At 52.0% G+C, this 26855-nt stretch overlaps 1 protein-coding gene across 5 annotated transcripts; it reads right to left on the bottom strand.

The window, feature by feature from the left end:
* Nucleotides 1-764: 764 nt before the first annotated feature.
* DLG4 (discs large MAGUK scaffold protein 4) lies at nt 765-26062 on the bottom strand (the record flags this gene model as incomplete). Of its 5 annotated transcripts, XM_084238212.1 has the most annotated exons (22): nt 765-871; nt 1102-1193; nt 1750-1859; nt 2801-2973; nt 3316-3417; nt 3498-3545; nt 3674-3701; nt 3793-3829; nt 4084-4260; nt 5904-6018; nt 6153-6255; nt 6372-6667; nt 11752-11896; nt 12044-12180; nt 12272-12441; nt 12540-12664; nt 12856-12906; nt 13049-13102; nt 16900-17064; nt 25482-25522; nt 25768-25866; nt 26044-26062. In XM_084238212.1, the coding sequence occupies 22 exons, from the start codon at nt 26060-26062 to the stop codon at nt 765-767; spliced, it is 2394 nt and encodes a 797-aa protein (XP_084094338.1). The 5 variants fall into 5 exon arrangements, with proteins under 5 accessions (XP_084094338.1, XP_084094342.1, XP_084094341.1 ...); XM_084238216.1 differs by lacking the exon at nt 26044-26062 and having other exon boundaries at nt 16999-17064; nt 25768-25861; XM_084238215.1 differs by lacking the exons at nt 25482-25522; nt 25768-25866; nt 26044-26062 and adding an exon at nt 24387-24416 and having other exon boundaries at nt 16999-17064.
* Between the last annotated feature and the right edge of the window lie 793 nt (nt 26063-26855).

Here is a 26855-nt window from a genome sequence, read left to right on the forward strand (position 1 = left end):
ATTGCAGAAGGCGGCAGCATTTCCAGTCTTCCCCTGGCTCCCTGACACCCAACCCCCAACCCCTGCCCCCCACCCCCCTCCCATGTTCCCCACTCCCTAGACCCATCCCTCCCCTTTCCCCAAAAAAATCCCAGGAAAAAAAAAAAGCCACAGTTAGACCTTCCACTCATGCAAACCAGCAAAGAAAAAAGGTAGGGGGCATGTGGAAGGCAGGGGGCCCAGAATGGAGTCCCCCTACTTATCCCCCCAAAAACCACCTTTGAGAAGAAAAAAATGGAAAAAATAAATGAGAAATCAAGGGACATGGGGAATTATGATGGGGCAGGGGTGACCCCAGACCCTGCCTCAGGAGAGAGCGGAGGCCTGTGGCTCTATATCCCTGCAGCAGGGTGCTCCTTGAGGGGGGCCCTGACTTCTGGAATGTATATGGGAGAAATGGGGGAGGGCAGGTGACCCCCAGTGGGTTTGTGTGTGCGTTGGGGGTGGGCAGAGTCTAGGGGTCCTAAGGAGCAAGGACTCGGGACCAGGAGCCCGGCTCCCCCACCCAGACCTCAGATTCCTGGGGTTCAGCAGCCCAGTTCTGGGGTGTGGGTATACATGCAGAGGAGTGTCCCCCCTCCAATGGACTGGATCCAGTTAGAAAGGAAATAAATAAGAAGGGGTGGGAGGGAGGCAGGGGGCGCAAAGGGCTTGGGCAATTGAGTCCAGACCAAGGGGCCCGGGCGATGGAGGCAGGGCGAGTCCAGGCCAAGCCAGGGCAGGAATCAGAGTCTCTCTCGGGCTGGGACCCAGATGTAGGGGCCTGAGAGGTCCTCGATGACACGCTTCACCTTGTGGTAGATCTCCTCAAAGCTGTCTCCCTCCACGATGGCTGGGGGTGAGGTGGAGCAGGGCGTGAGATCAGATGCCCATTCAGGGGAGTGGCACCAGCCCCAAGGAAGGGGCACCTTTTTCTAATTCTGTAAGCCATGAACCACAGGGCTACACCCACCCACCCAAAGATAGGACAGCTCTTTCCAAATCATCCACCCCGTAGAGGTATCTTTTTTCAACATCAGCAAAGGCGCCTCGTGTGCAATAGATGGGCTCGCTGTGCCTCACCTGAGAAGCACTCTGTGAATTCCTGCTCCAGCTTGGTGGCTCTGTCGAAGGCTTTACGGGCTTGCTCCTCTGTGATCCGCTTATTAATCTCTCTGTGAAGAGTGAGAAAGATGCAGATCTGAGGGCCTTGGGTCCCATCCTGCCTTTTACCTCCTCTTTTTAAGGATGTTATATCACAACCAGAACTTTCTAATTTGGAACACGTAGCAAAAAATACAATCCCAAATATCTTCTGGGGTCAGGTACCCTTAACCCCCACCTCGTGACCCACCCCAGCCAGGTGTAGCAATTCCAAGGGCCTCTCTGGAACCTCATCCTTCCAGCCTTCAGCTCCAAGTGAAGGGATTCAGACTCTAATTCCCAACAGCCCCAAGGCCCTGGCTTGCCCCAGCAGATGTGTATCCCAAGGGCTGCTAGGAATTGTAGTCCTGCCTACAGCAGAGGAAAAGAGGGACAGGAGAGGAGGGAAAAGGCCCAGCATCCTCTGGGATCTAGCTCTCCTGTGCAGAACCCCTTTGGGGGAGTACTGAGGGGGGCTACTAGAGCAGCTGTCCAGGGTTCTGAGGGAAAGGTCAATGCAGAGGTCTCCTGAGGCCCATGGCCACAGGTGTGGGGAGCAGAGGGGAGAGCCCCTGGGACCATACTCACAGCACATTCTCCAGGGAGCGGGGGCGGATGAAGATGGCGATAGGGTGCAGGTGGGCCGCCTGCAGCCGCCGCACGGCATTGGCCGAGACGTCGAGGATGCAGTGCTTCCCCTGGGGGCAGGCAGGTTGGGTGGAGGGGGACCAGCAGGTGGTGCAAAGGACAGACAGAAGTGCCAGGACAGGACACAGTACACGGAAAGGTGGGGAATGGAAGGTTGGCCAAAAGGGAAGTGACATGGATGTCAAAGGACACATGTGGAGAGTCAAGGTGAGAAGCGGGTATGAACAGAGTGAAAGACAGAGAGAAAAAGGAAAGGGGCAGAGGGAAAGCAAAGCAGAGGCAAGCACAGGCAGGGATGGAGGAGGAATGAGGAGCAGGAAAGGAGGGGACCCAAAAGATGGGGGCAGAGCAAGGCGAGAGAGACAGTGGAGTGCAGGATGGGGGGAAAAGGCAGGAATAGGACAGGTGGAGCAAGAAAGCAAAGGAAAAGGAGAAGGAAGTAGGATAGAGGGAGGAGGGAGGGGAGGACGGACAGAGGACAGACAGATGGAAGGAACAAGGAGAGACAGATGGGAAGGAGGAGAGGCAGATGGGGGAAAAAAGCCATGGAGAGAGAGGGCAGAGTGGGGGGCAGCAGGGAAAAGGAGGCAGCACAGGAGTGGGAGAGGGGAGTAGAGGCCCCAGGAACAGGAGAGGGGAGTGGGCCAAAGGGGAGTCAGGCAGAAGGGAGGGAGCGAGTTGGAGCAGCCAGACCACCAGAGACAAGGCCACAGGAAGAGAGGAAAAATGGGGCAAGGAGGAGGGAAGGAGAGGAACAGGGGGACAGATGGCGGTGTGGAGTTTGGGGTCAGGAAGCAAGGGAGGGAGGAGTGGGGGCGGGGCACAAGAGCAGGCGGTCAGACAGAGTCGCCCAAGAGAAGGAGGTGGAGGAGCAAGTCGAGACCCAGCAGGGAAAGAGACAGAGAGAAAGAGAGTTAGAGAGAGCTAGAGGAAGGCCATGGGGTGGGGAGAAGGGAGGAGGAAAAGGACTGGGGTGCCCGCAGGGTCCTACCTGCTCTGCCACCTCTCGTACGGACTGGACGCTGGTTCCATACAGGTGGCTGTTGTACTGGCCGGCCTCAATGAACTTGTGCGCCTGAATGTCCTTCTCCATTTTCTCCCGGGATGACACAAAGTGGTAATCCCGGCCATCTATCTCATACTCCCGCTTGGGCCGTGTCGTATCTGCCAGGAAGTCACCCCACCCCCCAAAGATCTAACCACCATCCCTCTAGCTTAAAGCCTGCCTACAAACCCCTACAGTGCCCATCTGGTCCTCTAGCACAAGGGGGCTGGGGCTGCTGGGGAGACCAAGACTAAGGAGGAGCAGAACCACCTTTCCCAGCACCCTCGGGTTCTCTAGGTCTCTGGAAAGGCTACTGTGGAATATGAGGATGCTGAGAAGCATCCCTTCTCTGTGTCCTCCCACACCCCAATGTCCACAGGCAGTCTTCCTACTCAGTGAGCAAGCTCCTCAGCCCATCCCAGTCCACCCCTCCTCCACCTCCACCAAGGCCCAGCACTCACGGGGAACACAGGATCCAAATTTGTCGGGGAACTCGGAGAGAAGATCATCATTGGCGCGGTCCTTGGTGGGCCCAAGGATGATGATGGGGCGAGCATAGTGCACTGAGGAGAGAGCTGGCTTAGATGGAGAACGGAGTCAAGGAGCAGAAGGGATTAGGGTCAAGGCACAAGCCAGGGCTCACCTTCCATTTGTGTCACTGTCTCGTAGCTCAGAACTGAGTCTTCTCGACCTAGAAGGTAAGACATCTATGAGGAGCTCTGAGACAGGGGACTCAGAGCCCCGTGATACCTTCCTGTGGATATTAAGAAAAGTTCAAGCCCCTCTCCCCCCAGGTTTTCCCAAACTGACCCTACCTACCCTGTGATCCAGAGCTTGAGCCCCAATCCTAGAAAGGAAGAGCAGGCCATATGGTTGGTTGAGTTCTGTCCCAAAAGTCACCTTCTTTCCCACCCACACTCCCCACCCCTTCTACTTACCTTGGCCTTTAACCTTGACCACTCCCGTCGCTCAACCCTGTGGAAAACATGAAGGGATGGGGACTAGAGGAATGCCCAGTGAGGGTCCCAGGGCAGGTGATAACCCCATCTCCCAGCAGCCCCTGCAATGTGTGTCCCAAAAGCTCACAGGAATCATGATGCCTGGGAGGGCCCAGCAGACAGACCCCAAGTAGTCAGAAGACAGACCCATGCCCTGTTGGCTGCCCACCATGAGAACCCTGGGAACTTAGGTGCCTGTGGCAGGAAGGCTGCAATTCCTGGGAGCCTCACCGTCGTTTGCTGGGGATAAAGCCAATGTCATCGGTTTCACTGTCAGAGTGGACTCGCCGCGCCTGCCACCACTCCTCATCACTGGCATCGATTACGTGCAGCACATCCCCAAAGCGGAAGCTCAGGGCCTGGCTCAGGAAGCCGCAATCCTTGGTCTTGTCGTAATCGAACAGGGCCCTGCAGGACAGGTGGTCGTGGGTCAGAGCTTGGCTGAGAACTCCAGAAAGGACACATTGGCCACCCTGAGACCCATTCTGAATGTTCTGGGCAAAGAGTCTACAGCAAAGAACAGGTTGCTGATGGTTCTCCCACAGGTGCTGTGGAGTCTGAGGAACCCAAAAACTAGGAGAATCAAAAGCTCCACTGTCACTCTCAATCATCACAATTAACAGTCATTCAGTCCATGCTATGTCCCTTGACTGGCTGTGGATCTGTGTAATTTCTAAAGTGAAAGCTAGAATTTCCGAGAAAGCTGTCCACAATACACACACACACCAGTCACAGGAGTGACTTAGAATCTACCCAACTTCATGAGGGAAAAACAAAGATGACTCTTTGCAAAGTCTGATTATCCTTATCAGGATCAAATTCCTGTCAGTCAACTGCAACCCTTACGATCAGGACAGGGAAGGAAGGAACTGAGACAGCAAAGATGGAGGCAGAGTAACACCAGAAAGAAGGGAGAGAGTCCAGGACTGTCCAGTGTCACTGGGAAGTCAGAACTGAACAACCTGGGGGGCACACTGGACCCCAGCAAGGAGGGAAGAGTGAGTACATTTCCCAGTCGAGCCGACTGTCTGGATGGTCAATTCAGCAAGAGAGAAAACACCAGTTCATCAAGACAGAGCACACAAGCACACAGGAAAAAGATGAGCTCAGTATGGGACATGTTGAATGTGAGATGCCTGTGGGACATCCCAGTGGACATGTCCAGAAAGCAGATGGCCAAACTGCAGGGTTGCACCTCTGGGAGGAGGTCAATCTAAAATTGACAGCTCCATGACATCTGCAGAGCAGAGCAGCAGAGAAAGCCACGTGAGTGGACAGGAGCCCAGAGAAGGTGAAAAGAAAGGGGGCAGCAGAAGCTACAGTGACTACACTTGGGAGAGCGAGAAAGAAGAGCTAATGGGAGAAATCTTAAAAACGAAGCAACATCCACAGGAGAAAGACGAAAGAGCTGAGCTCAGTCCCCCTGGACTAAGCTCCACAGAGATGTGCAGACTGGGGCAATATTCCAGATAGCCTGGAGGACTCTGCTACGCCTGGCACTAACCTCTGAGTTGCTGAATTGTGAGGCAAACTGGAGGCCCTAAGGGAAGTGCCAAGGTGACCAGGGGGCCCTCCCTGGTGGTGCAAGCAGTTAAGATGCAGCACTATGAAGCCACCCGCAGCCACTGTAGTGTGAGTTTGATCCCTGGCCAGGAAGGTGACCCACATGGCACAGCAGACCTCTCCTCTCACCCGCTGCTCCCCTCAGCAGTGTATTTCAGTCCATCTGCCTGTTCCGTTCCCCACTCGGTCTCTCGTGAATCCTCTCACCTCCCCCCCACACCTCTGGCCTGTACCTCAGTTTTTGCATGCATAAATATATCTTAGAAAAAAAAAGCAATAGGGTTACTTGAGACAAAGGCTATTTTTCCCTTTGATATGGAATATTGCAAAATACTACAACCTGTGCAGCTGAGTGCACGAACACCAACTCAGCCTCAGACATGGGAGAGGAGCTGGAGACAGGCAGGGTTTAGACGAAGAGCAAGAGCTGGCCTAGGGACATGGGTGGGGAATTCAGAATGAGGAGCCCAGCCCAGGGAGTGTCTGACCTGATGTAGAAACCCCTTTTGGGGTTGCTCCGCAGGGAGGCGGTCCCTGAGCCCAGGCTGCTGTTCATGAGCTGCTCCCGAAGGTCATGGATCTTGGCCTCGAATCGGCTATATTCTGGGGAAGAACAAGAAGGTTCTTGGGCCCTGGCCCATCCTACTGCTGTCCTCCCTCAGTCAGCATTAAAGCCACAGAGACAGAGTTCTAAGGACCATTATAGCCCACAAGTAGGGGGAGCTCAGGCCTGGTACCTTCTGGTTTATACTGAGCAATGATCGTGACCGTCTGACCCGCATTCTTCAGGGCAATGGCAGCCTGTTCATGACTGGCATTGCGGAGGTCAACACCGTTGACCTAGACAGAGGAGAGACTGAGTGGCTGGATATAAGGACCAGGTACCAGCCTACCCAAGAGCTCTGGACTACACCCCAGGAAGGGGGTGATACAGGCAGGGGCTGGCATTCCCTTACCGAGAGGATCTGGTCCCCTTTCCGCAGCTCCCCACTGAGGTCCGCAGGGCCCCCAGCCAGGATAAAGGAGATGAAGATGCCTTCACCATCCTCGCCACCCACGATATTGAAGCCCAGGCCCGTTGAGCCCCGGTGGATGACAATGCGCCTCGGGTCTCGGGGAATGTCTTCCTCCCCCAGCAGGTCCTTGGCCACTGGAGAGTAGCGCCGAGGGGAAGTCGGGGTCATGGCTGTGGGGTAATCAGTGCCCAGGTAGCTGCTGTGACTGATCTCATTGTCCAGGTGTTGGGAATAAGCTGAGGAAAGATATGGGAGAAAGGATGAGATGGACATGCAAGGAAAGAGACAGCACCACTACCCTACCTTCTCCCTAGAGAGAGCCGGACTCAGGTGCAGGGAAAGTTACTCTGCCAGAGATACAAGGGTAGAGTGTTAAGTCAGGTCACATCAATGTTGGGGATCAGGTTCATAGGTGACATCAGGGCTTGACTGTCCTAGGGGATAATGGGTGCGAAGGTTGTTACATGTCCTAGGTGGAACAAAGAACAATCACATTTGGAGGGTTTTCATTTAGTCACTGTGTCTGAAGTCTCTTAATCTGTAAGATTCCTCAACAATTTTTTTCTCTTGACCGTTTATTTGTTGAAAAAATTAGGTTACCTGTGGAATATAATTTTCCACATTCTATTAGGGAAATTCTATCAACAGAGTGTGTGGCGGGGGGGAGGGGGGTGCTTTCTGGCCCACAACTCTTGGAAATTGGTAATTCATTCTAGAGTTCATCAGATTCAAGTTCAATTTTTTGGTGGGGCCTTCCTGGTGGTACAGGGGTTGAAATCTCAGTGCTATCAAGTTATTGGCAGCCACTGTGGCATGAGTTCGATACCCAGCCAGGGAGCTAACACACATATGGGGCAGCAGACCTCTCTTGTCTCACCCACTGCTCCCCTCAGCAGTCTATTTCAGTCAATCCACCTGTCTGCTCCCCACTCTGTCTCTGGTGAATCCTCTCACCCAAACACACCCCACACCGCTGGCCTATACCCCAGTATTTGTATGCATAAATGAAAATAAATCTTTAAAAAAAAAAAGAACAGTTGGGCCTCCCTGTTGGCACAAGGGGTTAAGCGCCGCACTGTGAAGCAATTTGCAGCCTCTGCAACACAACTTCAATCCAGAGAGCAACCCAGCAACCCAGGATGGCCAGGGAGCAACCCACATGGCGCAGCAGTCCTCTCCTGACTCGCCCGCTGCTCCCCTCAGCAGTGTATTTCAGTCAGTCTGCCTGTTCTGTTCCCCACTCTGTCCCTGGTGAATTCTCTCATCCCCCACACCTCTGGCCTGTACCCCAGCTCTTGTATGTATAAATAAATCTTAAAAAAAAAAAAAAAAGAACAGGGCCTCCCTGGTGGCACCAGGGGTTAAGTTTCAGCACTATCAGGCTATAGGCAGCCACTGCAGCACGAGTTCGATTCCCAGCCAAGGAGCTACCCACACAGCGCAGCAGACCTCTCCTGTCTCACCCATTGCTCCCCTCAGCAATGTATTTCAGTACATCTGCCGGTTCTGCTCCCCACTGTGTCTCTGAATCCTCTCACTTGCCCTACACACCTCTGGCCTACACCCCAGCTCTTGTATGCATAAACAAACAAAATAAATCTTTTTTTCTAAATAATGGGTTTTTTTTTTTTAATTTTTTTAAGTGGGGTACAGGCCAGAGTAGTGGCGGGGTGGGGTGGGGGGGAGATGAGAAGATACACCAGAGAGAGCAGGGGGCAAAACAGGCAGATGTACCGAAATATACTGCTGAGGGGAGCAGCAAGCGAGACAGGAGAGACCTGCCGTGCCATGTGGGTCACTCCCAGGCCACAGACAGCCTCACAGCGCTGTGCTCAACCACCAGTGCCACCAGGGAGGCCCAAACAAAATTTAAAAAAAAAAAAAAAACACTTCATAGGTGATGCTGCTGGGTACTTTCTACCACATCACCACAGGATGCAATGTCTGGCTGGCTGTTAGGTAAAATTAATCAGTAGGTTTGGGTATTGACAGCCCAATCTATCCATTATAACATTCCCCATGAGCCTTTCACCTAAGTTTTAGCAACCACTGATTAGCAGCACCTGGCTCTGATATTTCATTGGGGACTACAAAATAATGAGACGTTACTTTTTTTTTTTGGAGAGGGAGAACTTTTTAAGGGGAGTTCTTACATAAATTTCCCCTTATAAGCCATATGGTTAATTTGAAGTGTAGTTTTTACAAGAAAAGGAAGATAATTGCTCAACCCTTTCCCTTTATTTGCCACTTTTCAAAATAAATGGGTTCCCTAGCATCCTCCAAAAGTACCCAATTGTTCTTAAGTATCATGATGATCTCATTGATTTTAACATATTTAATGAGCTTTCACTGAAAGGCCAGTAGGAGTCCCTCCTGTGTCTTTAATGTGACCCTAGTAGTTTTGGATATGTTCCAGGCTTTCCAGTATGTTACAAGCTCATCTTGTACATTTTTTGCCCAAGGCTAAGAATCAGCCCTTTCTCCAAGGAGTCAAAGTTCCTTTTGGTAGGTTATGGCATTTAGAAATAATTCCATGTGATTTTATTATGTTTTTAAAGTATGGTTTCATATTTGCTAGGGGTAGTCATGCCTCATTATTCTTTTCCAAAAATTTCTTTGCTATTCTCCCAAATGTATTTTTCCAGTTGAACTTTAAAATCAACCTGCCAAGTTCCGGGAGGGGCAGGGGGAGATTAAAATGCTGATTAGGGCTGCATAAAATATATAGATTAATTTGGAGAGAGTTGAGATGTTTAGCATACTAAGCTTTTCCATCTGGAAACAGGATGTGATTCTCCATTTCTTCCAGTCTTCTTTTGAGTCCTTTAGTATACTTTCATCATTTTCTTCATATATATCTTATACATTTCTGGTCAAAAAACCAGAAATCTACTTCCAAGAATTCTATAGATTTTTTTTCCTGCCAAAAGAGATCTTTTTACTCTTCTTACACCTATTGCTGAGAAGTTACTAATTCTCGCTATTAATCTTTCATAGCTACATTCTTCACCTTCCAAATTATTTCTAAGTTTTTCAATTGAAATTTCAAGTTCAATTGTCCATCAATTAGATTTTAATCTAGATGGATAAATAAGGATGTTTGTTCTCCTTTCTTATTTATTTTTTAAAAGATTTATTTTATTTATGCATACAAGAACTGGGGTACAGGCCAGAGGTGTGGGAGTGAGAGGATTCACCAGCGACAGAGTGGGGAGCAGAACAGGCAGATTGACTGAAATATAGCACTGAGGTGAGCAACGGGCCAGACAGGAGAGGTCTGCTGTGCCATGCAGGTAACTCCCTGGTCAGCTGAGGATCAAACTCCTGCTGCAGAGGCTGCGGATAGCTTCACAGCACTGTGCTCTGCTGTGCTTATTAACTCCTTGCGCCAGCAGGGAGGCCCTCTCCCTTTTTAAATGTAGTATCTATCCATCCTTCTTGCCTTACCACACTGTCTGAAATCTCTAAAGCAGTGACTCCAGAGCCTCCCTGGTGGCACAGGGGTTAAGTCTCAGCGCTATCACGTGATCTCCCATCAACTATCCCTTCAGCCTGAGTTCAAAATCCTGACAGGGAGCCAATAACCCACATGGCACAGCAGACCTCTACTGTCTCGCCGGCTGCTCCCCTCAGCAGTGTATTTCAGTCAGTCGCCTGTTCTGCTCCCCACTCTGTCTCTGGAAAATCATCTCATTCCCCCCACCACCAGTGGCCTACACTCCAGTTCTTGTATGCATAAAAAAAAATAAAAATAAATCTTAAAAAAAAATAAAGCAGTGACTCTAAATCAAGGTGATTTCGCCTCCAAAGGGACATTTGGCAGTATCTAAAGATATTTTTGGTTGTCATAAGTGGTGCGAAAGGATCTTATTGTCATTTGATAGATAGAGGCCAAGAATGCTGTTAAACATCCTATGGTGCATAGAAATACCCTCTATAAGAAAAAAATCTCAATTCTCGAAATGTCAGTAAGTACAAATGTTCAGAACACCTGCTCTAAAGCAATGTAGAATATCAGCAACCACAGTCATCCTTGCCTACGTCCAAACTTGATGGACATACTGCAAGGACTTTATCATTATGAAATGTTCATTACTGGCTTCTGATAACTAGTCTTCATCATGTTAAGGAAAATTCCTCTGTTGCTAGTTTAGTAAGTTTTAACCCAAAAACAGATGTTGGATTTCTCCAAATGCTTTTCCCAGTCCTATTAGAAATGACCTTAAGGGCCTCCCTGGTGGCACAGGGGGTTAAACACAGCACTGCAAAGCTACTCACAGCTTCTGCAGCACCAGTTCGATTCCCGGGGGGGCCAGGGAGCTACCTACATGGCACAGCAGACCTCTCCTGTCTCGCCTGCTGCTCTCCTCAGCAGTGTATTTCAGTCTGCCTGCCTGTTCTATTCCCCACTCTGTCTCTTGTGCATCCTCTCACTCCCAGCACCTCTGGCCTATACCCCAGTTCTTGTATCATAAATAAATAAATAAATCTTTAAAAAAAAAAAAAACAAAAACAAAAACCTGTCCTTTTTTAAAAAAAGAAAAAGAAATGAATGATCTTAAGACATCTTTTCTTGGACCTCCCTGGTGGCCTAGGGCTTAAGTCTCAGCGCCATCACCACTATGGCCTGAATTGGATCCCTGATTCCTGGCCAGGGAGTTCACCCACATATGGTGCAGCAGACCTCTCCTGTCTCACCCACTATTCCCCTTAGCCATGTATTGCAGTGAATCAGCCTGTTATGCTCCCCACTGTGTCTCTGGTAAATCCTCTCACCCTCCACCCCACCTCTGGCCTACACTTCAGTTCTTCTACGCAATTCTTTTCTTTTTTATACAGGAATCATATTAAGAGGTTTCCTAGTATCCAGTCACCTTTAGTTTTCTGAAACAAACTCTACTTTGCACCGTTTGCAGCTGCATATGGTTTGCTATTATAGTACAAACTTTTACATCTCTATTCAGAAATAAAAGCAGTCTATACTTTCCCTCTTTCACGTAGTTTCGTGACTATTTGTACTGACCTTATAAAATGAAACATGAAACATTATTTCTTATACTTGGAAAGAACGTAAGATCTGAAAAAATCAGCCATAAAACCATGTGGTCTGGTAAAAACCATACAACCATGCAGGGAAGAGACTATTGACAACCTTTTCTAATTCTTCCATGGTAACTGATTTCCCATCTCTTCTCCAACCACAGAAAATAACAGACATTGTGACTATTTCATGGGGAACAACTGAAGAATGGTCATCAGAGGTGTTACCAGGTTAACTGGGATACATCATGGGGAGCTTTAGGGTTTGGAGGGTTCTCACAGGTTGTGATGTCTGGGGGAGCATAGCTGTCACTCAGGTAGGCATTGCTGGGCTTGGCCACCTTTAGGTAGACAACGTCATATGTGTTCTTCAGGGCTGCCACAGCATCCTCATGCATGACGTCCTCCAGCCCCACACTGTTGACCTAGGGTCAAGGGAAGCAGAGCTCAGACAGAGCCAGAAACAGCCCCAGACAGATGCACTGGGGGTGAGGTGAAAGGGAAGTCTGGGCCTGCCCAGGGTCAGTAGGTGAGACTCAAGTGCAAGCTAGAAAACTGATGGAGGTCCTCACCGCTAAGATCTTGTCTCCAATCTGCAACCTCCCATCCTTGTGGGCTGCACCACCTTCAATGATCTTTGTTACATAGATGCTATTATCTCCAGGAATGTGCTGGTTCCCAACACCCCCTGCAATGCTGAAGCCAAGACCTGGAAAGCGATGACAGAGGTGGGTACCTGGGAAACAGGCTTTGGGGCAGAGGACAGTAAGGACAGGAATGTCAACATAAAGGGTTACTACCTTTAGGTCCTTTGATGAGCTTGATCTCCATGAGCTTCTCAGCTGGTGGTTTCCGGCGCATGACATAAAGGCGGACAATGGAGCCTGCTTCCTTGAGGGCTTCCACTGCAGCTGAGTGTGTCACCTCCCGAACATCCACTTCATTTACAAACAAGATGCTATCGTTGACCCTGGGGGCAGCAAGGTGGGCCTGAGCCAGGAGCTTCCTGCTGCCCTGGCCCTTCTTTTCTAAGGAAACTGAATCCTAACCCCTGTCTCCTCTCCCCACCTGAGACGGCCATCCTGGGCTGCAGCCCCGCCAGGAATGATCTTGGTGATGAAAATGGATGGGTCGTCACCGATGTGTGGGTTGTCAGTGCCACCTGCGATGCTGAAGCCCAGACCTGAGTTACCCTGGGCAGAGAGAAGAGAGGGGCAGCTCCCTCACTGCCCACTCTGGGCAAAGTGAGTAGGAAGGCAAAGGGTTGGGGAGCTGCAGTGAGCAGGAAGGTACAGGGTTAAGGGCTGGCCACCTACAAAACATGGGCACAGAGAGAAGCACAGACAGGAAGCCAAGGAGATACAGGATGGAGAAACCTGCTCACCCTTTCCAATGTGATCTCCTCGTATTCCATTTCCCCCTCGGTCCCGTTCACCTGCAACTCCAGCACGGACCAGAAACACAGAAACAGTGAGACAGACATTCCGACCAGAGAACCTGCCACATCCTGCTACTAGGACGCAGACCCTCCCTCGCTTCCTCCTTTCTCCAAGGACCCAAAAATCTAAACAACTCACATATCCTGGGGCTTCTAGGGTGTCTGTGTTGACAATCACAGGGGGAGAATTGGCCTGTGAGGGGAAAAAAATGAGAAACTGCCTGAGTCTTGGCTCAAGAGGGACTCTATAAACAAGGGTCCCAATAGCCAGGTTATCCTTCAGCCTCTTAAGCAAGGCTGCTCTACTCCTGGAGCCCCTCAAGGACACAAGTTCAATCATATTACATATATACACATGCACACGTGCACGGACCTAAGTCTGCCCAGCCCAGGCCACCTGCATGTAGAAGGAGGTGTATGAGAAGCAAGAGAGAGACAGCCAGACGGGGGAGCAGCAGATGGTAAAGAGAGAAGAGGGAGGGGCAGTGGGGGTGGGGACTAGCTTCTCACCGGATGTAACACCACAGGTTGTTATATGCCTCATGTACTACACACATACACCCCAGGGTTTATGTCCACCCGGGTTCTGGGCCCCCTGTGCCTACATACACTCAGATACATTTATAAGTCCCCCCTCAGATTTGCCTCTCACCTTCACACACATTTGCTTTTAATCCTCCCACCACTCCCCGAATCTGGGGTTCCCCCAGAATCAGACCCCTCCTTCCATCTCGCCCACCGACAGCCAATCCGCCCCTTCCTCATGGGACCCTGTTGCCAAGCAACAGTATCTCAGTCCAGCCAAGGCCTGGGGAGACCCACCTCCTGGAGGCCCGGTCGTCAGGACAACGGGGGTGGGGGAAAGGGGAGAGAGGGTAGGCGTGGCCCAAGGGTGACCAGCCTAGTGATCGGCGAGGCCCTCCTCTCGTGCCCTCGGCCCGCCCCCCGTTAGCCTGGCCAAGAGTAGTCCAAGCTGAAGAGGTTTGTGGTAGCAGCGCAAAGCAAAAAATCTCCCTTCTTCCCTCCCCTGCACCCCTCACACAACGCGGTGCAAAGGACGTCAGGAAAGGGGAGTGGTTAAAGACATCCGGGTTCCATGCCTCTCATTTCCCTGCAGCCCCTTCACTCAGGAAAGGGTTAACGTGGGGCGTGCCCAGGTCCGTGACGTCAGTCGCCTCGTCCCGGCAGGGTCTCTAGACACTGGGGCGGGGCCAACTTTAGGCCGGTCCTAGGGGCTTCCCCAATTGCCAAGGCAACCGAAGCCACGTCTCCATGGCAACGAGGGGAGGAAGCCAAGCGCCTCCTTCCGGGGTCCTCAACCTATTACCTTCTTAAATAAATATTTGGAGCCTATGAAGTGCGAGGCACTCATCAAGGATTCCCCAGATTCATTCTCGCTCTCCTATTCCAAAAAGGTCCTCCCCCCAACTGCTCTTTCTCAACACTCGTTACCATTTTCAAGCACTATAACAGATTTCAAACCCACAAATCTATTAACACCATCCTCCGACCCTTTAAAACTCGGCAAATGCTGTTGTCTCAATAGCCACTGACTGCCAAAACCTCATCCACACCCAGCCTCTCCTCAGTCCCCGCCGGCAGCTGCATCCTGGGCACGCCTTCCCGGGCCCCATCATTCATCCCTCTCTACCCCAGCCCACATCCTCCCTCTACACCTTGTCCAAATTTCCACATCCCACCCTTCAGGTTTCATCTCCCAATGCCAGCCTCTTCTCCATCCACTTCCTTGTGCCTATCCCACTCTCCAGCCCCATTCCTTGGCATTCCTTCCCTTATCCTCCATCCTCTTTTCTGACTCCCCGGGAGATCAACACCACTCTCCCTTACCCCATCTTCAAATCCTCAAGATTCTATCTCCAAATCATAATCCTCCAACTCTCAGCACATCCCCCCGCCCCGCCCATCTCCCCAAAATTGGGACTTCTCCTCTACACCTGCTCAGGTCTCCTCCTGAGCCCTCCCACACCACACCTATAGCCTCCAGCACTCTCTGTCCTCTTCCCTTTGCTTTCTGAAAGTTCAGATTCCAACACTCCCTAACACTGTCCTTACTACCCCTTTTCAAGCTCCCATAGTTGACTGTCCCCCTCCCCAGGTGTTGGAGACCCCTAAGGTATAAAGTGCTGAAGCAAAGAAAGTCTCAAAGACATGACTGGAAGATCGGTCAACATGGGCTGGAAGACTGGCCCATGTCCAGACCGTGATGTCCATCCTGGTATCAGCTAAGTTTAACAGGAAACAGGTATGGTAACAAAGCAACCTGAAAACGCAGAACCTTGGCGGTGAATGTGTGCCAGATTAATGCTGAATACCAAGAGAATAAATCATTGTCTTGTAACTAACCCAAAAGGGAGGGGGGTGCAGCTTGTCTCAATAAAAATGAGTTGCACCCAGCACTCGGGGCGCTTGAGCTTGCAATGAGAACCCTTGTGCCCGTGGAGTCCCGCTTCTCTTAAACTCTGTTTTGTGTCTGTCATTTCTTTGTTTCTAGGTTCTTTCAGATTCCTCTCCTCAACCCTGTACACCGGAGCTGGTTTCCAGCACCCAGGGACTTAAATTAACTCCATCTCTAGTCCTTCTTCCTTCACTCCTTGCAGCCCCCAGAGTAGCAAAGGAACCCTGCACTATCTCCCCAACTCAAGGGCCTCACCTTCCTTCCTCTCAACCAGCTCAACCTGCTGCCCAGATTTCAGACTCATGGTTGTCTGCCCACTGCCCCAGGACCTCTCACCTTCTGTTCTCTGTTTTGCCAGAGAATAGTTCTGCTATCCCCCTCCAATGCCTCTCCTGCCACCTCCTTCTCACCCCAGAACCTGCTGCTGCCCCTCCCTGCCTCCTCATCCCTAGGCTCAGAAAGCTTCTCCCCATCTCTCTGATGAAATGTCAGCAACCTCCCCCTTCCCAGGGCATACCACAAGATCCTGCAGTCCCACCCGACCCACAATGTAACCACAACAGCTTTCCGGGTGTTCTCTATTCCTCCCCCATCTTACAGTCCCAGACAAGACTGAGGGGAAAGAAGATGGAAAGTGGACCGAACACTAAAAGGTCTCAAAAACAAGGCCTCCCTAGTCCCAGCGAAGGGAACACATACTATGAGCAGAGGAAGAGGGAAGGGAAAACAGGTGGTAGTAAATAATAACAGGAGGGCAGAGGAGTACAGAAAGAAAGTCTGGTTGAAGGTGAGGGCACAGGAGGATGAGAGAGGGGGAGGCCTGGGAGGAAAGAAAAGACTTGATGAATGGGAAGGGGTAACTGGGTGAGGAAGAGCAGGCAGGATGAGGATGATGAGGGCTGACCAAAGCTGATCAGGCTGAGGGGAAGAACTGATCAGGCTGCAGAGGGCCTGAGCTGAGGATCAGGGAGAGAGAGGAGAGTGCGTGGGAGGGAGAGAGAGACAGCATCAAGAATTAGCGAGCCAGCCAGCAGGGAGAGAAGGGAGGGGGAGGGAGCACAGGAGGTGAGCAAAGGCCGGGGCAGGGGATGAGGCAGAAAGGCCCCATGAAGTCTCAGGCCAGACAGATGGAAAGGGCTGGAGACTCAGGAACAGGGAGAGCCAGGCCCAGAGGCTGGAAGGGGGGGGTGGGGGAGGAGGGGAGGCAGGGCAGGCACAGGAGCAAATGAGGGCAGCAAAAACTCTGAAGAGAGCTCTGGACGCAGAAAACAACCAGAGGTGGAGGCAGTGAAGGAATGAAGACGGCCGGGGCCTAGAGAGCATGCTGGGGGAAGGCACTTAGAACACACACACAACCTGCCTTTAGGTTCTACACCCACTCCCACTAGCCTGGCCTCTGCCTCTCTGTGGAACAAGGTATTTCCAGGCACCAAATGGCCCCTCTCCCAAGCCCCAGGCCCCCAATCCCAGCCTCCCCCTCCTACAGCTCTGCAAGCCCTACCGGCCCTTTGGGGTGGTTGTAGCTCCGATGCTCCGAGGGCCGCACTGGGGAGGGGGCCGCCTGAGTCTCCTACCTTGAAGGGGGAGAAGTGGGTGTGGCCCACGACCCCATGGACGGCCTCGAGGTGGGACAAGTTCCTCTCCGCCACGTGCATCAGCTCGGGGGCGTTTACCTGGTTGGGGAGGTGGGCCGGGCTGTGCTCCAGAGGGGGCGTGTCTTCATCTTGGTAGCGGTATTTCTGGGGATGGGGACAGAGGCGTCACTGGGGCCGCCCAGTGCCTCAGGCTCCAGGCTGCCAGGCCTCCCAGCCGCCTCCTCTTCCCCAGTCAGTGCAGTGCGGCTGGCCCTGGGGCCTGACCAGCTCCTCCCCCCTCCCTCTCCTCCAGCCCATTGGTTCCCCTCTCTCCACCTTCCCCACAGCCCCCTCTCCCACCGAGGCCTCAGAACCTCTCACCTCTTTCCAAATCCCCAGCCCTCTCCCCCACCCCCTCCTCTTCACACTCAAGGACCCCCACCTTCTACCCAGCACTCCAGTTTCTTCCGCCCCTTTCCCAGGTCTTCATCTTCAAGTCCCTCCATTCTTTCAGAGCCCCAGGCCCCATTCTCTACTCCATTCATCCTCTTTGCTTCCTTCATCATCTTCTCATGCTTCATCCCACTCCCCAAACTGTAACCTCCCTCTTCCATACTCCAGTTGCTGCTCCAGCTCTAGTTCCATCCCACCTTCACCCCATCTTCACTGCCTCAATCTCCCCACTGTAGCCTCTACCCTTTGAGTGGCTGTGTCTCTAGCAGCTTGCATGCCCCAGGACCCCAGTCAGGTCCTTCAACTAACAAGCACTTGGCATCAGCCCCACAAGCAGAACAAAGTTAAATCCATGCAGTTCTTCCACTGGCCTCCTTGGCATCTAAGTAGTGGTAAAGGGGCCCCAAGAGTCAGCCCCACACCTACAAATATCCTCAGCCCAGCCAAGCCCAGCCAGCTGATAGGATGTGTTAGAAAGGACTGGGGGAGGAGGAGGGAGGAACAGGGGTGGGAGAGCTCAGGAGGGGGGCAGGAATGGGTGCCTGGCTCCTAGACTGGGGAAGGGGGCAGAATGCTGTCCCAGGGTGAGTTCCTGGCCTCCCTCCAGCCTTTTAGAGTGAATGACCAACACAGCCCCTGGCCCCCTTCCCAACTACCTGCCATTTCAAGGGTTCCCAGACTAGCTTAACAGGAATACCAGTAAATGAGATAAACTGGGGACCAAAGAGAGGAAAAGGGCAACTGGAGAAGAGTAATGACAGACAGCAACCCCGCCTGGGTCCTCCCACATCTGCCTCTGCCGACACAGAAGCAGAGACTCCCAAACTCCATTCTCAGAGAAAGATGAAGAACAGGGTGGTATGTGATGCAGGGCACCCTTAGGGACTAGAGAAGACAACATACACTCACTCGCCATATACACAGGCAGAAAGAGAAGGGAGGACTTCCCTCTCATAAAAAGTATCTCAGAAGCTGAGAGTTAGTACCCCAACATTTGGAGAGCAACAATTTCAAAATCAAACTGGAGGAAGCTTATCAATTGCTGATACTAGAGTATGATTCTAAAAATTCTGAGAATGATGAACCAATGCTGTGGATATAAGGGTATATATTTGGCTGTAGCTAAGGGTATAAAAAGAGAACAGGAGGGAAATGGTAGTGTGACCATAAAGACCCTCAAGCCCAGGCCACAGAGACCAGGAGAACCAAGGAACACCTTGATATACTTGAAGCGTCTGAAAGAAGGAAAATAGTTGTTCATCTGGATACACTCCATTTCCTGGCCTCCTGGATTCAATGCCAAGAGCAAGAAATGTAGAGACGGGGGAATATGAGCTAAATAGCCCTCCTCAAAGACTCAGCCCTCTTGAACAACAGGGTTCCAAGAACTGAAAGAGGTTGTTGCTCATTACAAGCCCTGAAAAATTGGTCTTCACCCTGGACAGTGCCCTGGAAGCGGAGGGTCCTGGGAGAGGGGCAGAGGCAGCTCTCCTCTCTCACTTCATAACACTTCAAGTTTTGGAGTCTGAAGGAAGGTTTGAGCCTAATGTCCCTCCATTTTCACCCTACCACAGAGAAATTTCTAAATCTGATGAAGAAATGTCAAGGTGTACATAAATAAAATGAAAGAGTGGAAAGGAACATGTCATCATTTATTCTAGAGGAAATGATGGTAAACTCTCAGTAAGACTGCAGACACCTCTCCCTGCCCCACCCCCTGCCTCATAGGGGGTAGGGAAGTAATAGGACTAAGGAAAGGCTTTCTCAGGAATTTGGGGGAAATGTGAAGGAAATGGGGAACAAGGGAAAAGTACCAAAGTTCCCAGAATCTGGCTGAAGGAAGCAAAGGCCTATATTCAATCCCTGGACATTTTCAAAGTAGAAAGAAAGGAATTTACAAAAAAATGCCTGCGGATAGGGAAGAGTAATTCCAAAAGCGCAAACTGGAAGTTGGGTGTCTGGGTCAGCACCTCTCAGTCCCAGATTACAGGGAATTAAAGCCGGATAGGCAGCAACCAACGATCTCCTTTACCCTACTGGGACTCAGGGCCTGACCAGCAACAGTCCAAATGCTATTGGGGAACAAGTCTGAGCCCCATATATTAGAATATAATGCCAGTAAAAAAAAAGGCCTAGGGGTAGGTGTTGTTCCTTCCCCCCTAGGCCCCTCAATGCCGGAGCCCCAGTTGCACAGAATGACCTGGAACCGAGTCTTGCACCCCCAAAACAGAGGGGTGTGAATAAAAGTGGATGATGATAAGAGGGGCGACCCACTGCTCCTGTCCGCAAGACACTGCAACCCAGAGACCCCGCGCCAAGCATAAGGAAGAGCTACAGCACTTGAAGCTTGCACCCTGAGATTTGGGGGGTCCGGGAAAAGGGGAGCGGGACCGGAGCCCATACCGCTGCACGTACCACGCAGAGACACATGGAGGCGAATCTGTTCCGAGCCGACATGGAGAAGGGGAGGGGGACTGAGGGGAGGGGATGGGCGGGAGAGCAAGGGTCCCAGGGTTGGGGAGGGGGAGGGGCAGAGGGGCGGGGGCTGCGGCGGCCGCGGCGACTGGAGTCTGCGGCCGGAGGTGGGGGGGAAGGCGCCTGCGCAGTGCGGGTGAGCGTCACTGATGGAGAGAGGGGGTGAGGGGAGACCCTCTTAGCCATCAACTTTCCCGGTTCTAGCTGTTTTTGTGGACTTCACCTCCCACATTATACTCCTTTTCCGACTTTATAGAGACACTCCCAAAATTTACCGATTTATAACTCTGATTCTCAGGGACCCCCTTATTTCATCTAATCTCCAATGCCTAAAATCACCAGGTCCCCTAAACCATTCCAAAAAACCTCGGACTCCCGGGGTACAGGGAAGTAAGTAGCGCTTCTCTGTCACTTCAGAAGGACCCCTAAGGGATCTAAACAGCCTCTGACAAGCCCCTCCCCCACCTCCCCAAAGACTGTTAATGTGAACAGCACTCCTCAGATGCCAAGATCTCCTGTTCTGTCAGTTCAGCCCCACCTGAGAGCCGAACATGCTTTTCCACAGATCATTGTTTTTGTTCCCAAATTAATCGAATCCTTAAATCTTTGCTTTTAAAGTCGTACTATCCCCCAAGCCACTAACAGAGACCTTGAAATTCGTGCACTTACCCTTGCTCTAATATAAACATCCAAATAAACTACCCAAATTCATTTTGGGTCCCCTGTCCAAATCCCTGTATATAATGAGAAGCTCATGACCTTCTAATACCAATTCCCAGTATCACCAGGCCCCAATTTCAGGGAATACTTAATGCACCTTAAAGCTGACCCTCCAAATTCAATCGCAACCTCTTCAATTTACTCCCAGGCCATTAAATTAAGAGATACTCCTCTATTCCTTTGCTTTTGCTCCTCAAAATCATACATTACCCACCCAACAATTTCAATATTCCCTCTACGATCCTGAACTTCAACCTTGTTGGAAAATTGTCCCCAAATAGATCTATCACCCCATATCTGTCTCAAAAAATGTTCATCAAAGTAAAATATGGCGTGCAATATGCAGTGACCCACACATATTCCAAAACACTCCAAACCGACCACCTCAGGTCTCTATAGAGGCTTCCATTTTCTACCAAACAATTGAACCCGAAAGTATCTCTTTCAAATATTCTCCCATTCAACGCCCACCTTTCCAATTCTTAAAGCATAGCGAGCAATCTGAAATCTGCTTTTCTGGTTTCTCTAAAATGCCCACAACGTGTCAAAAAGACGGACTTCCTAGCATCTCGCGCAGGCTCCCTCTCTTCCCGTTGATTAGAGTCTGTTAAATGCGCCCCGAAGATGACCCCCAATGCCCTAGTTTCATATCTGGAGAGAAAGCTTGGATCCTCAGGAGTCAGTGCAGTGGGGGCAGTTTTTGAAATTCCTTCAAGAATAGAAAATGTACAGGCCCTATTTCTCCACCAGTGGGCGCTATGGCCAATTAAGACCCTCTCCCATCCCCCATTTCCTTTTTCCCTCCATTTTCCGTTTCCCTGTTGCCCGGCAACGCAGCAATCAAGGACTTCGCTGTCGCCTAGCAACCGTCTCCCTGGCACTTAGAGCTGAGGTAGGAGGTTGTGCTCTGATGAAATCTGAACAGACCTCCATCTTAGAAAAATTGAGACGTCAGATCGCCCAACCTCCGGATTCTCCTTTCCAAAGACCACCCCCCCGCGCCCCGCAGTTATTTAGACAAGCCCTCAAATCCCGTCTCTTCTCCGCACATGGGACTACGCCACGCCCCTGCCAGTTCAGTCCCGCCCCCATTTCGGTCAGGTAACCTAGCGCCAAGGCCCCGCCCCTTTCCGAGTGTCGCTGCCCGCCTCCTAGATGGAGTATGCCTGACCCCGCCCACCTACCTCCGGGAGACCACGCCTCCGTCCACTTCCCGCCCATTTGCTCCCCGGCCTCGCCCACACTGTCCCTCCGCCACGCCTCTGTCGGCCAATGAATGGGATTGTTGGCCACACTGCCCCGCCCCCAGCATTTCAGCTTTGCCCAATAAGGACCACCCGGAGGGTTTAACCGCTTCGCCTCCGGGGCTCTGGCCAAATGCCCCCGGTCTTTCCAACTTTCCCACCCTCCCCCACTTGTTCTGCTCCGCCCTCCGCCACCCTCGCCCAGCCCTCAACTCCACCACGCAACATCAGTCGTCGCCGGTTACCATGGTAACGGAGTCAGCAGCGCGCAGAGAAGGGGGGAGGGACGGGGGCGGAGTGGGAGAAAATGCTCAGAGACAGAGATACCGGCAGCGATACAGGCACGGATTAAGACTAAGTGATAGCTGTAAAGGCAGAGTTGGAACAAAGCACAGGCCTGGCACGTAGCTGATATTCAACAAATATTCCTTAAATTACTGCAACAGGAGTCTAAATATAGGCAATGAAAGATGGACGACTTTCAGAGGGAGCTGGGACGCTCAAAGCGTCCTCAAAGTCTGAGCAGCACCTACCCTACCCAGCATTGGGGGGAGGGGGCAGGAGCCATGTGACCCCTGCTGGCTCTTCAGGAGCTACCCTCCGCTGCCCTGGATAGAGATGAACCACAACTCCCAACAGCCTCACGGGCAGCAATCCTTTAATATTGAGGGATCTGTGCCTCAAGGCCTTATGGGAGTTGGAGTCCCCACCATCCGGAGACTGACAAGTTTTGCGTCCAAGGAATGTGGCAAGCCTGGGTCTCCACGCCTCAGTAAAATCCAAATGCATGATCCTCTCTGCGCAAGGCTCCTTCCATCGGAGATGCTCAATCCTGGGCTCTATCGAAGATGCAGGAATCTGGAAGGGAGCTGAATAAGCACCCCCTACCATAACAGCTGCCAATGCAGCCAAGCCCATCACCCTCACTGGTATATTTGTGTTCACCTATTGGAAGCGAGCCCACACACGCATTCCAGTTGGCTTTCTATGTACACCTGTAAAAAGCTAAGGCTAAGAGGCAGGCTAAGGGCAGGAGACAGGAGAAGCAGATCAGACAGACATTAAAGGAGGCCAAGCCAGAGAAACTGAGGCACAAAAATTCACTGAAACTACAGGGGATAGGGGAAGAAGCATCTTGGGAGAAAAGCCCAAGGCCCACAGACTAGGGAGTGGGGACCCAGAATCTAAAAGTCCTCAACCCCCAATTGCATTCATCCATGCTCACACGTGCACAATGCATGTGTACACACATGTGTGAGTTTGTGGCAAGGAACATGTGTGTCCTTAGCTCCCTCCCCTGAGAAGCTGCAGTTCCCACTAAATATAACCCCCTCCCCAGCCTGTGACTCACCCGGACCCCGCCTCCCCGGCCCCCACTTCCTGTCCCACCCCCCAACCCCCAGCTGCCTGCCACCCGCCCAAGCCTCCCTCCACACACCAGGCATCCAGCTTTCCAGTCCTAGTCTCACAGCCAAGACCTAGGTATTCTGCATCCCACCAGAAGCTTGCTTGCAGTCCCCATCCATCTCCTGCTCTTTCCAGCAACAACCAACCACAAGGATACCCTTGTACAGAGCCTCACTACCACCAGTCCTGCCCTCCTCCTACTCCTTTTCACCCCAGTAACCTTAAATCCAGGTGTACTCCCCTACCTTGATCCCAAGTATCAGGGGAAATGGGAACATTCCCCTCCATCTGCTCTTCTCCTACTTCTTCAACCAGGGGTACACACAGTGTGGGAGGAGGTTCAGACATTGGGCACCTGCCTGGGTCACCCCCCCCCCCCGATTTTGCACCACCCATCTGCCCCCCACTCCTCAAATCCCCTCTCCCAAAACCTATCCTCTACCTCCTCCTCCTCCTTCTCCTCTTCCTCCTTAGAAGTTGACAACCTCAGATGCTGCAACCTTCTACCTCCCATGGGAGTACCCCAAATCCTAACCTCACCTGGTCCAGTCCCTCAGGTGAATCTGTCAGGCCCAGCCCTCTGACAACCCCCAACTATTTCCATTCCATAAGCGCAAAACCTGAATTAACAATTTCCTGGAATTGAGAAAGCACCTCCAAATGTATCTACCACCAGATGCTTGTTCTATAGCCTGAAGGCCCACCCCTTCCCTGCCAGCTGACACCCCCAGACCAGTCAGGGACTCACAACCAATAACCTATCCCCATGCCAGGAGCCCCCTGAAATTGGACAAAGCACCTGGAACACAGCTTATCCCCCAGGATAGAAGAGGACCCCCCATACACACACGTAGCCCACTGTCTACCTACAGGAGCAGGACTCCCGTGTGAACCAGGCTTCTCCTTAAGTAAGTCTCCCTCAAACAAACGCAAACCTACCAGGCCCCCAAAATCATAGAATACCCCAAATTAACCATTTCTCTACAGGTATAAAGGGATCACTCCAGGGGGCACCTGTGGCCAAACCCATAATTTTTAGATGTAAACCTCCAAACTGAATTATGACCCCCAAATGTATTTTCTCATACTCTCACTCTAGGGCCCCCAGCCCCAAATTAAGGCTGCCTAACCCCTCCCCACAAACTCATACCCTCCTCCCAGTTTATAGCCCCCCTCCATCATGCTTACCTTGGTTGTCACTATACAGAGACAGTCCATGTTGGGGGGCCTGGCCGCGGTGGCGGGTAAGGGGCTCTGACTTCATCGGAGTTTCCTTCCTCCCCTCCGCGGGTCCTCACCCCTCCCCCCTCCGCACCCCACTTTTGCAGGGGGGGCCAGGATGGGGGGAGGGGTGAGAGGGGAAAGAGGGGGTTGGAGAAGAAGAGGATAGGGGAACGTGGGAGGGAGGGGAAGGGGGCCCTAAAAAGGGGTCCCCAATGGAGGGGATGGGGTTTGGGGCACACACCCCGATTCTCAGGAGGGGCGAGGGCACCACCGGGGGCTGGCAGCCCCGGAGTTCGGGGGCTGGGGCATGAGCTAAGGTGGGGGAGGGGAACTGGATTTCGGGGAGCCCCGGGATAGGGGGGGATCTTGCCTAACGGCCAGGGGCTAGGGGCCGTGGCGGGGAGTGGGGTGGGGGGGTTGGAGGCGGCAGCGGCCGAGGGAGCCGTGGAGCCTAGGAGGGAAGGGGAGAGAGGAGGAGAGAGGAAGCAGGGGGAGGGAGGGAGCGAGGAGCGAGAATGGGGGGGTGCCTTGGCAGAGTTAACTCCTTCAATGCTGGCAGGAACCCGGATAATGGGAAAGGACATTAGAAACCAAAGCAGAGAGGCCCTGAGGTGAACAAGGAGACCTGGTCTGCCACCAGCAACGACAGCAGAGGCTGTGCGGGTGGATCTCATTTCTTAGAGGAGAATGCGCCCCATAGATGGGCTGAGAGCACCACGGTTGTTTAAATACAGGCGAGGCCAAGGTAGAGGGTAGGGGGTGAGGGAGGGGCTGCCAAGGGGAATCCCTGGGGGCTTAGCTCTCCTGCCGAATTCTCTTGAGGAAGCCTGAAAAGTAATTATGTCTTGGACTCTTTAGTGCCTGAAATTGGGACAAGCAAAGAAAAGAGGGAAGCAGGAGGAGAAGGGGCTGCAAGATGGAGAGAGGGCATTCTCTGTGCCCCTGACTCAGGATTTTGTTACCATGATCCCTAAGTCTTCAGTTTAATATTGGCAACACTTTGCTCTCCTCCATCTCTGCCTGCTCCCTCAGAGTGAGGCCCCCACCCCACGCCCTTACCTGACTCTCAGAGATGGAAGCCTCATAATAGTCCAGGATATCTGTCAAAGGAACAGAACTGAGTTACCCTCCCCCACCCCTGCCTCCCTGCCATTATCTGTTCTGGTCATCTGGCTAGGGAGGAGCGCCTCCAGCCAAGGCTGATAAAATGCTCCATGTAGAACATGGTCTGCATGACCCCTAGTGGGGCCCCTGCTTGAAGTAAATGATCTCCAGGATCCCAAACAGCCCCCAAGTTCAGTCAGTCCTTTTCCCCATTGCACCTCAGAAAATCAGGGCTACTCACCCAGCAAGGCCTGGAAGAGGTCACTGTGCAGCACTGTGAGGAGAGGGGGTGCCCATCGCAATAGTGGGGGGGCCAGGAGCCAGAGGGCTGACCTGGGAGCTGGCAAATGCAAGTGAGGGAGTATTGGAACAGGGAAGAGACAGACTAATACATTCACACACTCTCTGCCCTTTCACCCCAGACTCTATGAAAGGGTTCAAGGAGAGGAATCCCAGAGGGATTCACAGCTCCCCACTTTAGCCCCAGATCTCAATTCCACAGACTCTTGTTTTTCACCTCTTGTTCTCTCGGACATCTCTCTGTTCTCTTGCTTTAATCTCCCTAATCCGCTGGGATTGACTGGAGCTGCCTTCTCCCCACACAACTCTAACCATTAGGTAAAGTAAATAGTCTCTGGACCAACTGCTGTCCCATTTTCCCCAGGTCCCCAGGGACCACCATCACTTTGCCCTACACACCATGGCCCCTTTCCCAAAGCTAGGCATGTCTTAGCTTCACTTTCATGAGGAACTAGGGAAGAGGATCATTTCAAGGAGGCTCTCTCCCATGGGGCAGCTGAAAAAGAAAGGAAGCTGAGTCCTGTCTTCTCTAGACTGGCCTGTCCTCAAAGGTAATGGCAGAAAGAGGATAAATTACCTAGAACTTCTTGACCCAAGACTAGAGAAGTGAGGGAGAGGAGTGGGGGCGGGGGTTGGGGTGCAGCATGAGAATTCCTTCTGTTCCCCTCAAGCCTGAGAAGAGTCCCTCTGCCAGAGGTCTAATCTGAACCCATGGTTTAGGGAAGGTACAGAGGCCAGAGAGAGAGAGATGTTCAGGAAGGAATCCCAGAAGCCAGGGGGAGGCATGAAAGATGGAGGTGAGGGGTCCTTCCTACAGTGAAAATTGAGGTGTTTCCACAGTGAACAACAGTATCTCCTAGGTCTCAGGAGAATATGCTTGGGACATACATACGCCCCAGCTTGAGTCCCCTACCTCACCATTTTCCTCTTTTGTGTTATGAAGACGATTTCACAAAGGCTCACATGGAATCCCAAAGGGTTGTCTTTCCATGCCTCTCCTCTGCCTTAACACCTCTCTTCCCACTTCTC

The sequence above is a fragment of the Talpa europaea genome, assembly GCF_964194135.1.
Source record: "Talpa europaea genome assembly, chromosome: 7".
NCBI classification, from domain to species: Eukaryota; Metazoa; Chordata; class Mammalia; order Eulipotyphla; family Talpidae; genus Talpa; species Talpa europaea.